The sequence below is a fragment of the Lycorma delicatula genome, chromosome 7 (genome assembly GCF_047948215.1).
Source record: "Lycorma delicatula isolate Av1 chromosome 7, ASM4794821v1, whole genome shotgun sequence".
NCBI lineage: Eukaryota > Metazoa > Arthropoda > Insecta > Hemiptera > Fulgoridae > Lycorma > Lycorma delicatula.
In genome coordinates this window covers 14487572-14500138 of record NC_134461.1, presented here as the reverse complement: position 1 = coordinate 14500138, position 12567 = coordinate 14487572, and the positions used below count along the sequence as shown (strand labels likewise).

The following is a 12567-nucleotide window of genomic DNA, read 5'->3' as shown; positions in this document are numbered from 1 at the left end:
ATTTGCTCCCACTACATGTAGTGGAAAATGGTGCTAGTATAGCATGTTAATTTATATCAACAATCATCTGTTTGCAACAACAGGTTAACATTACTCCAGTTAGTTGCTGAGTTTAGCCGTGCTGAAATGAGTGCTACAATAAATAATCATGTGAGTTGTGAAGTACGATCAGTAATTTGTGAAAAAAAATCTGCTACTGATATTCATACAGAAATTGTTGATGTTTACAGACTCGGTGTTATGTGTAAACGTAAAGTTCGCTACTGGTGTCATTTGTTTTGTGGAAGAAGAACAAATGTTCATGATGGAGAACATAATGGATGCCTCTGATTGTCATCACCGATGAATCGACTGAAAATGTGAATGCAAAAATCCATGAAATCAGAAAGCTTACTGCTTCTCAATTATCAACTGAATTTCCTTTTGTTTTTGATCAGTAATTTATGACATTTTAACTGAAAAACTGGGTTACAGAAAGTTGCGTTCCAGATTGATACAAAAAATGTTGACAGAAACACACAAACAATGACATCTTACTGTACCTCAAATATTTTTGAGACACTACGAAAATGAAGATGGTGATTTATGGAAACACATTGCGACCGGTGATGAAACATGGATACCTTATTCAAATGTTGAAACAAAGCAGCAATCATCATTCCCAAAGCCCAAAAAGTTTATGCAAGAAAGTTCAATGAAAAAGCTTCTGTTGATTTTTTAGGGATATTGCTTGATTGAATTTCTTGAACGTGGAAGAGCTGTTAATGGCAATATATACTGTGAAACGCTTACAAAACTTAAGATGTTCAATTGAAAATAAAAGGCGCAGGAAACTAACCGACAGGATTTTGTTTCTCCATGATAACGCAAAATCTCACACGGCAAACAAAACCACTGAACTGTGACAATTTAATTGGGAAATCTGTGAACATCCACCTTAGAATTCGCATCTTGCACCAAGTGATTATTACCTTTTTCTCCATTTAAGCTTGCATTGCAGAAATTTGAAGTTGTGAAGAATTCCAAAACAAAGTAAATAATTGGTTTAAATCACAAGCAGGAAAATTCTTGAATAATAAAGTTGGTAAGCCGAAATCAAAAATGTATTGTGAATATGTAGCAAAATATTACATATGTGTAAATTTATTTTGTTATAAAAGTTTTTTTTAATTTCTCTTATTTTAATTTTTATATCAAAACAGCCCTTACTTAAAAAAAACATGCCTCATGTAACAAGCATATATGTAAATTTTGCTGTCCAGTACTGTTATGATGTTATCTTTAAAACGTATATTTTACTTTATTCTAATGTCATTATTTCCAAGTTTTAGACTGCATTTTTATTATGTTTTTAATTAAATCATCATGTTCAAAAGCTGATCTGGTGATTCATCATTTTATATTTTTATTTTAAATTTATAAATATAAAATTTTTCAATTATTTTAATCAGTACGTATGTATTTCATATTTGTATATATTTCTATATTTGTATTCTAACAAACGGTCAACTACATTAAATATACTTCTCTTTTGGTTTTGTATGCTGTGTATGTTCTGTAAATCTTTTTTAAATAAGTATTGGTTTTGCCAATACTGGTATTACAGAAGGATGATGAAGATAAATCGGATGGAAAAAGTGTCAAATGAAGTATTTAAGAAATACTTCATTACACCCTCTTAATGTGTATTAGCTGAGCTAATACACATTAAGAGGGTGATACAAATACAGATAGAAGGGAGAAATTGTAGGGAAGGTCTCGGTTGGAGTTCATAAAACAGATAATGGACGATATGAACTGTGATTCTTACTGGGAGCTAATGATAAAGGCTGATAAGCGAAGAGTGGAGAGCTGCTGCCAACCAGCCTAATGGCTGTTAACCAAAGAAAAAGAAGTATTATTACATTTTTTGGATATACCTCTCAATTTCTCTCTATTACTTTTATTATTGTTATTTTTTTAATATATTTTATAATGCGATTATTTGGATTATATGCTTTTTCTATAATTATTTTTATCATGTACATTAATATTTTTTCTATTATATTTTTGTGTAATTGTATTTTAGGTTTAAGTTATTATTAATCTTTCTGTTAGTTTTTTGTTGTTGAATTTTGGTATTTTTATTCTATGTTTTATAGATTTTTTCTATAATTTCACCATCAAAACCAGTAAACATTGCTGCTATTTGTTTAATTTCATATATTTCTTTCATGAATTTATTACTGTTTTTTTTGTATAATTAATTGTTCTAAATATCATGTTTTCATATGTATTAATTTTTTTGACCATGGGTGGTTAGAATTTAATGTATTGTAATATTATTTTTGCTGTGGATCTTCTGTAAACTGATGTTTCTACTATATTATTTTGATTTCAATATCTAAAGAATATATTTTTTTGTTACCTTCCATTTAGTACGTAAATTTTAATTGTAATTATTAAGTTTATTTAAAATGATCAAATGTTCATTGTTTAGGGTCGGGTTATATAAGATTATAATATCATCTACATACCTTATCAACAATAATATTTGGTGTATATTTAATATGCCATGAATTGTGTTCAGTTTGAATTATGCCTAATTTTAATTATGAACTACTTTATTTTCAAAATTTTATATAAATACGAGGTGTGTGAGAAAAGTAATGAGTGTTACCAACACTGTGAGTGATCTGGAAACGCTGCGTCTACCGGTCTGTGCTAGAACCAGGCATTGGCGAAATAAAAAGTTGTTTTGTAGAGCAACTTTCAGGGCAACTACTTAATCAATGGATGATCTACCCTGATAAAAAATGCATTGTTCTGGGGCAATTAGGGCATTTCTCTAAAGGTGTCACACTAGGCCATCATGGTAAACCATCGTTTACCACTTGTTCCATCACCTTGCACAGGGTACTGGTCAAGGATATACAACGATACTGGAAGGCATGATTTAACTTTACCAGGTTTCAGTATGGGGATAACCAATGCCTCTAATCAAGAATTTGGAAACACCTGGTCAGAGAAAATGTTGTTATAGATACACAAAAGATGTCATAGTACAATATCGGAGAGGTGTGATAACATACTGAGCCTAATATTATCATTTCCAGGGAAGTTTCATGAAAATTATTCAGAGCATACGTACTTCATTATAAGAAAAGGATGTAATTCATTTTGCGAGTTTCCGGTTTCCAATTGTATATTTTCTACCTGCAACTTTATATCTCACAAACTCAGGGCAGTACGATGATGTAAGTGAAACTGCTCTAAATGACCTTCCAAATATGGTTGGTACATCAAATGGTGCAGTAACAAGGTTATCGCCACTTTGCAGTCCAATCGACTGCAATGACTACCGATCCAAACATGGTTCGAACCTTTCTCCATGCAACAGATGATGATGGTGTTATACGAGAAATGAATTTGACGTAATTCAACCAAGATTTTAGCTTAGCACACCTAAACACTCTATGAAAAACGCCTCTCATGATGCAGAAGGCGCAAAGAAATTTAATTGTCGGTCTTCGATTAAAATTACATAAAGCCCTAAGCCAGTCCCTTAGTGCAGGACTGCAGTCATCATCCCATCAAGGAACAACAGGTTGCCTTGGCTTTCCAGATGTTAATGAGATGAATTCATTGGCACTATCGAGATTTGGGTGTGTAAACTTCACAAATTGGTGAATCGCACTACTGTTCTTGTCATAATCGCTAAAGGAATCCTTGAATCAGAGCCAGTTCACTTTCTAAACTACCCATCAGCATGGCTGAATCTGAGGCAATTCACTATTACTGACCGAGATTACAATCGGTCTATGATCACTTTCAAATAAGATTTTAGAAACGCACCATGTAAGACATGGGAGCAAGATTGCTGAACTCACTGATAGATCGATGCAAGAAAATGCACCTGATGAAGATGACATAAACTTCCATGATCAATTGTTCAATAAACAGAGATCTAAGTTCTGCCTCAGTCGATCAACAATAATACCTGCAGGAGAACATGCCAATGAGCCCCATGAATGGTGTTGGGAACTCAAATAACCAATTATTAGGGATAAAGAAATCTGGGGAACAGACTAGAAAGATCATTCTCACTAATATCAAAATTTGGAGGAATACATAAGTTGAAGATATTCATTTTGAATATCTGCAGTGAATATCTTCACTGTGATTGCAGGAATGTTTGACACTAGAAGAATACGGGTGCTATTATGATTTTAGATACAGTTTTACTGTATTGTATTACCATTTATTAATAATATATTCTATGATAAAAGAATTGTGGTTTGCAAAAAACCATGTTTTTTATCTACCATGTTTCTTCTCTAACTTCTGCTTATACTACATATGGAAAGTTAATATAATTTATCTTACGGTTAGGCAGTTTTATGTCTTTTTTTTTCAATTAATAAAAAGTTAGTTTTCCATCACTTAAGAGGTCTAACACTTGACTTACAAAATTGATATTTATACATTTTATGCATTTCAGTAAACCTAACAGTACAGTGTTTGAACCAACTTGACAGCTTACACCATTATTGAGCAATGATTATTACAAAATTTTAATTTTGACAGCTATTATGAGTAGAACCCAACGGCCGAATGCAACCATTCGTATTTTTGTAATTCCCTAACTATGCTTAATAGAATGCTGAAATCAAATCAAAATCAGAGACAAACGTGTTCACACACATACTTATTTTATTCAATAATTAACTGTTCATTTGTTGAAAGTCTAATTAATAAAACCAAAAATTCAAGATGATATAATTAATTATATAAGCTTGAAGGTTACGTTTTGGGGAAATTTTGAAGTATATTGCAAATACAAAGTACAGGTGTTTTTAAATCTAAAATATTCTGGTTGAAAAGCAAAGTTGGTCGTATTCTAAAAAAAGAAAATTTCTGATTAAATCGCTTTATTGTTCTATTTAGAATCAAAAAAATTTAACAATAAAATCCCTTTTAAATCGGTTACACTATTAATGTTATACAAAAATGAGTCAACCAGTTAACATGATACAACAAACATCAATAAAGTTTATACAATTTGGGTATTCATGATGGAAGCACGAAGAGTATCTGGTGCGTAAAGATGACATGGACATAGAATCAAAAGGTGGGATGGCGTTTACTTAAGTATATTTAAAAAAAAAAAATTAAAGCTCCAGTTAATGAACTACGCTTATGATCTCATTCTTGCCAGAGACAAAATCAAAGTATTAAACTTGTTCTCCTGTTAAAACACTACTTGGTTCATCACCGGTCATAAAAAATATTAAAATATTGTTCTGATTTTTAGTACCAGAAGATATATATATATATATGATTTAGAAGTTGGGGTGTCAAGTATAAATTGAAAATTCTGCAAAGATTATATGCTGACATAGTCTACTACATCACTTGATAGAAAACTGTATTTAAAAAATGAAAGATTTACTGTTAACAGAATGAATAAATCAGAATCTCCATTGCTTCAAGCTGTTGCAGACAGAAAGATATGGAAAGTAGGAAAGTAAACTGGTTGAGAAGCCGTGAAATAAAAATAGTTAAAGATGAAGGCAGCACAACTTTTTTTCAGAATGATCTGTCAAATGATTTTCAAAAAGTAAACGTTTGTAAAATAGTTAAAAAATAATCGACAGAACTTGTTTGTATTAAATGAACTTTGCCTGATGCCTAATGTCAAAAGTGAAAATTATACTTTTATTAAAATCAATGAGACTCATTCCTACTGATACATAATAATTTTAAAAGTTTTTTTGACATCAAAAGACGGGCAAACTTTTACAGATGATTTAGAAGAATTTGTTCAAGATATTGATCTTCAAGTGGAAAATTAAGATCAATTACAAATTTGTTACTCAAGACTATTCCTATTTTGAATGAAAATATTTTAGTTTCAAGAGTGAAATTTTTCCATCTATTATTAACAATCTAATATTATTTTCTTTAAAATGTTTTAAAAGATAATTCTAGTTCTTATAAATATTGTGTTTATCTTCTTATAAAAATTTAATTTTTTTAATATCATTATTATATTCAAACTAAAATTATAATTTTATAATCTTGGTGTTTGTTAAGAAATATTTCAATACTGTTTAGTTTCAATTTCAATAGTTTAACTAAAAATAATTTGTTTTTCTGTAAATTATTTGTACATTTGAACTCTTGAACTTTTACATTTTTAATTCATTATCATCATTTCATAATGTAATAAAACTCGCAGACCTATTCCGACATTCCAAAGATTCCTCTTTCTGTCTCTCTCACCACCCTCTCTCACAATATCACTCTCATTCACTCTCTCTCCCTCCTTCCAAATGGCGCACAGTTTGGGAATTCTTCTTACACGTCCCTTCCATCACTCTATAATTAGTTATTACATCAATTATGGAAATAATATTAATTCTTGTAAAATCCTCATCTTCACTGGGTATTCCATTCCATTTCTTAAGGCCTCTTAAGAAATTCTTTTAAGAGGCTTGTAGCTTAAAATTCATTTCTCATGAAAACCCAATCCTTGCATTCATAAAACAGAAAAGATAAAGCAATGGTCTCGTACAACATAACAAAGTTTCTTTCAGCGCATTTTTTATTATAATCCCACAAACACTTCTAAATTATTAGTTTTATTGTGAGTGTTCTTACTCATAACAAAGGAGAGACTACAGCCCAAACAGTGTTATTAAGTATGTATTTAAATCTTACTGGTTTTGCTCCTTTTTTTATTTACTAATGCACATATACCATTTTTTAACTTATTAAATTTTCTAGCCAAACCATGATTTAGTTGATAGAAACATATTAAAAAATATGATATTTTTATTTTTACAAACTGTTATCGTAAAAATTAATATAAATACATATTAACTTAAATTAATTTAACAATAAAAAAAAAACAAAATAATTTTTCTTAATCTATTAATGTAAAATGCCTAGAAATAATTCTCATAATAAAAACTCTGTTTTTTATTATTTTTGAGTAATAATAGAGTTTTTATTATGAGAATTATTTCTGGGCATTTTACACTAATAGATTACGAAAAATTATTTTGTTTTTTTTTTTATTGTTAAATTAATTTATGTTAATATGTATTTATATTAATTTTTACGATAACAGTTTGTAAAAATAAAAATATCATATTTTTTAATATGTTTCTATCAACTAAATCATGATTTGGCTCATTTTATTAAACTGTATCCTTCATATTATGTTTGTAGAGCTGCAGTGTTCTTTTTGAAGCAGTTAACCATCTTTCTTTAAAAAAAATTCAATATTACAATTTTTCATTTTTTCTCATTTTTCAGTTTTTCATATATATATATATTATAATATACTATACTATCTATAAATATATACTAAATTTATTGAAATTTTTAATTTTTGATTTATTATTAATCTCCACTAACATAAGAGTACTAATTGTTGTCATAAACATTAATGGCTAACCCACAAGATTGGTCTAGTGGTAAACATGTCTTCCCAAATCAGCTGATTTGGAAGTCAAGAGTTTCAGCGTTCAAGTCCTAGTAAAGCCAGTTATTTTTACACGGATTTGAATACTAGATCGTGGATACCGGTGTTCTTTGGTGGTTGAGTTTCAATTAACCACACATCTCAGGAATGGTCGAACTGAGACTGTACAAGACTACACTTCATTTTAACTCATACATATCATCCTCTTAAGTATTATCTAAACGGTAATTACCGGAAGCTAAACAGGAAAAAGAAAGACACATTAATGGCTATTTTCTTGAAAGTGTAGAATGATGTTAACTCCTTATTGCATGTGTAGATGCAACTGTGTACAATTGAAAAAAAATCATGGGTTTTAATTGTTTGTAAAACAACCTATTAGAAAATTGCAAGTTACATTAGTAATTTTTACTCTAATGTTATAGCTATCCACTCTGCAAACCTAACAGAATATTCTAATTTTGTTGTCTTAAGTTAATGAATCTGTATTTGGTTACAGGATCTGTCTACAACTATATTGTCTTTACATTACAAATAGAATCTAAGATGACTACTGTTATAACTAAACTAGATATGGTAGAGTCGGTTGGGGTACTGCATTCAACATTCAACTGCAAAATAAATACCAGATTTTTTCATGTAACATTTTTTTGTTATTAGCATTTTAGATTAACTAGGCAATACGAAATAAAACCATTTTGCTATCTTACAATATTTGATCATAATTCTATATGAAAAATATTAATTCGCTTATTACCAAAGTAATAATTTATTCCAGTACAGACTGCTCACTTTAAAATTGTTAAATATAATAATAAAATAAAAGAAGGAAATGGATGTTCAGACATTTTACTCACCAATACACAATGATACTATTTGTGCCCCAGGAGCAACACCATTTTTTTCAGGTAGATCTGGAAAATTTGCGGCTGCTATTGCTGGTACACGTGTTCCATGGCTAGCTGAAAAGAAAAAAAATTTTTTTTCATTTTAAATTTAAGATTTTTGAAAACATTTTCTGTAAAAGAGAACTTCATATTAACCTGGGAACAGGTAGATAGTTGCATTCTCCTTATGAAATGATATCTTAAAACCACCTCAAATGTTTCACAAAGAAGCAACTTAGAAGATTAAAGTAAAACTAAAACTTATAAGATTAAAATTCCAAGGCTATATTTAATAAATCAGTTTTCAAATATCTAAAATTTAACAATATTTGGTGAAGTAACACCTTGCAAAGGTAGATCAATGCTGTTAGAATTTGGTTACTGAAAATTAAAGTTAATGCCACTTATAAATTAAAATAAAATTGTAAACACACACCTAACTATAGAAAAAATACATAGAAAATAGTAATGTAAAGAAAAGATGATAACAATCAACGGTACTTATGTATAAGTCTATTGACCAATAAATAGCAAACTTTTGGGTAGTAACCCAAAAGTTTGCTATTTATTAACAGTAGGTGATATTAACAGTAGTTAATATCACCTGAAATAACCATTATACTAACATTTTTATAACCATTTATATTTATTTATTTTATAAATTTATCCAAACTTAATCTATGCTCGCTTCGCTCGCTAGCCTTGTTTAATTAACACAGTAATGTTTTGAGTATTTAAATAATAAATTCAGTAATTATTGCAATTATTTATTATTTAAATAATAAAAACATTACTGTTAATTAGTCGAGGTTAGCGAATGAAGCAAGCTTAGGTTAAATTTGGTTAATTTATAAGCAATAATGTTATATATTTAATACGTAAAATATGTTAATGATCCCGTAAACTTTGAACTATTTTCAAAGTTACAGGATCATTATAGTTATGGTCGATGGGCTAATACGTAAGTACCCATTATACGTAAGTAATTACTCTACATCTTTGTAATCTGTTGCAATAAAACTAATAAACTTCTTGTTGAATGATTTCTTATTAAGCTACATTTATCATTACTCATTCTTAATATAAGTAAATTTTTTATATTCAAATATTACTAATAACATCATATTATTTAAAAAATTACAATTAAAATTAAAATTTTGCCTTTCATTTCCTTTAAACATGACAAAAGTAATAAATAAAACAATAATTGTATATTTTATTACACAAAAAAAATGTTTGTTTCTAAAAGCAAAAGTATGAATTTCATCTGCATCATCTCCTAGAAGCTGGGATTTTAGACTTTTAAATTAAAATGAGTTCCCAACAGAATTAACATTCAGCATTAACAGATCAGAAAATAACCAATTATGTAAGTCTTTATCCAACTAATGGTTCACCATAGTCCACCAAAATGGGTTCCTTTTAGATGGATTTTGAACCATGCTGAACAACATAAATACAAGTCTAACTCACAAGTATTATAGAAGAAGAAATTGTATGTCTCTATGCAAAATTTCTTCAGATAATGTATGTAAAAGATCAGTTTTTCAGAAAACAATTGGTTCTGACAAAGAAAATACATACTTGTTGACATAAGGAGAATAAAATATATTTATTATGCAGTAACCATAGTTGTTAACTTATGCGATCTGTTTCATATGTTACTTTTTCTATAGTATATTCAGTTGTCAGGAGTGACAACTCCTTTATTACAATCAATAATAATTTTATTACGGTTTTTTATTTCTTGTTTTATACAATACAAAAAGAATATACTACTTTTCAAAACTTTTCAATTTTTCTTGAAAAATAAACTAGTTTTTATAATTGGGTTCTTTAAATGTTCTATAAACCAAGGACTAAAATGAAATAATTTCACTTTCATAAAAAAAATACAATTTATATATACAAATAAATAGGTTATCCATACAGATCATTGCAAAGGACAATGCCTGTGTTACTACTCGCCATTCCTGTGTTACAGAGGGACGGCACCTTGAACACCCAAAGAGTTAAATTTGGTCGCCATTCCCATCTACCTAGTATTCAAATCCGTATAACAGTAACTGCCTTTACTAGAATTTGAACGTTAGAAAGACTTCCAAATCAGCTGAAGAGTTAACCACTGGACCGACCCCCGGTGGGTTAGAATAACAATAGCTAAAGTAACTAAAGTACACACACTTTTGACAGAAAAATTCATAACTTATTTCTTTGCCATAATAATGAAGTAAAAGAATTAATCTTTTTTTTTTTCCGTAAAGAATATCTTTAATTTACAACTTCACGCTCCTTGGGGGTGAAGAAACAATACATATATTAATGTTCAAGGGAGCAAGAGCCTCGGTCTGTGGCTTAAAACCTTCCCTGGTGTAATACAAATGTATCCTGAAAATGTGAAAGCAATCGATCAGTTGGTTCTTCAGAGATTTTTTTAAATGAAATACATCAAAAAACCTTCTCAGTTATGCCCAAAAAACATGGGTAAAAATCTGGTTGCGTTTGATCAAGTGGTTTTTTGTTTATCCCGAACAAACAAAACCCCTTTTCATCTTTATGTAATAGATATAAGAGATCTAAAATAACGAGACAATTTTTTTTGACAACCACTTTAAAGTTACTAGTAAACATATGGTTATTATATGACCAGCTGATTTATATTGGGTATTAATATTTTTAGAATATTGATGCAACGTGAGACGTAAACAAACGTTTAGTGAACTCCTGTATACTGGTTATAAATGTTAATTTTTACAGGGTAAAATATTCAGTTTTTATTATTGGATTAGTCGGTGAATAATCAAAAATAATCAAAAAAAGTAACAATCGTACAGAAACAAAAAAGATAACATGAAGAAATATATCTCAGAAAAATGACAAGAAGATGAATATGAAGAGAAAGAGTTATTAGTCTCTAAACATTAAGAAGCAATAGATTTGGATTATATCACCATATCAGTAATTAAAAATTACACAAATTCATAATGAACCCTTATATTTAATAAATATTTCCTTTAGTCTGGAGAAATATTTTATAACAGTATATTGAAATTTACTGAATTTCATGAAAATGTACTTAAAATAAAAATTGAATTCTTACATTAGTTAATGTAGGAAATCAAAGGTACTGGACTAAAACTTCAAATTAAGAAAAGACACCATCATTTTTACTGGGCTGAATAAATTAACTGCAATTATTTACTCACGAGTATAAGTTGGAATAAGATTTTGTAAAAAAAAAAAAACTAGCTGGTCAGGGCTCACTTTTCTTACCCAACCGTCTAGCCAGGACCCCCAATGTGCTTCGATATCCTCATGCTTGTGAGAATAATACTGATAAATAAAACTTAAACCTCGTTCAGTTTACAAAAAAATATCATTATATGGTTGGTAGGTAAATTTCTTCAAAGCACAGTTTAGTCAGTACAGGACCCAAACTCTGAGCGATTTGAAGAGTGTGAGTTTCAAAATAGTCAGCCTTCATCTTAAAAATAGTAGTTATATCCATCCATATTTAGTCTGGTTCTTAGTATTACCCTACAAACACCAGTAGGAGGTTATCATATTTTGTTTCTTATTTTTCTTATGTGTTTTTTGGTCAAGTAACTGGAGGCAGGTGCAGCCAGCTGGGTCGGTCGCACTACAGTAACCGTGGCTATTGGTTGAGCTACCAATAGTACACGAACAAATCCCTTAAAAAATCGAAAATAAAAAAAACAAAAAATAGTCTTTAGAAATTAACTGAAGAATAATTGCAAGCCCAAATCTACTTAATATACTGTCCAATCAGGAATGGGAAAAATTTGCAATCATTTTTCAAAATTTTTTAACTTTCTTCATCCCTTTGCAAAAAATATAAAAATTGTTTTTTAGATATTCAGATTATTACACACAAACACACACACATAAGCGCACGTGCCAAAAATCAAGTTGATATCTTCATTTGTTACTGAGAAATGAAAAAAATAGTAATTTCATTGTACTCCATTTTAACCCTTTAAACCCAGAATTTAAAAAAATCCTTTCTTAATGTGCATTTACACAGTATAAAAAAAAACTTATACAATTTCTCATTAATTTACCTTCACTAGTTTTTGTTGCGCATTGGTAAATCAGTTATCAGTCAATCACGACAAGTTGCTTTATAGGTACAGATTTTCAAAATTTATAGATGGCTTAGACATGAACCCCAAACCTATGGCACATATG

At 29.3% G+C, this 12567-nt stretch overlaps 1 protein-coding gene across 4 annotated transcripts in view; it reads right to left on the bottom strand.

The window, feature by feature from the left end:
* The window catches only part of LOC142328254 (uncharacterized), a 246896-nt gene that overhangs the window by 41809 nt on the left and 192520 nt on the right, over positions 1–12567 (bottom strand). For all 4 annotated transcript variants that reach the window (XM_075371921.1, XM_075371919.1, XM_075371918.1 and 1 more), the window contains one exon: positions 8329–8433. In XM_075371921.1, the coding sequence (XP_075228036.1) occupies positions 8329–8433 (105 nt within the window). The remainder of the gene's footprint in view (positions 1–8328; positions 8434–12567) is intronic.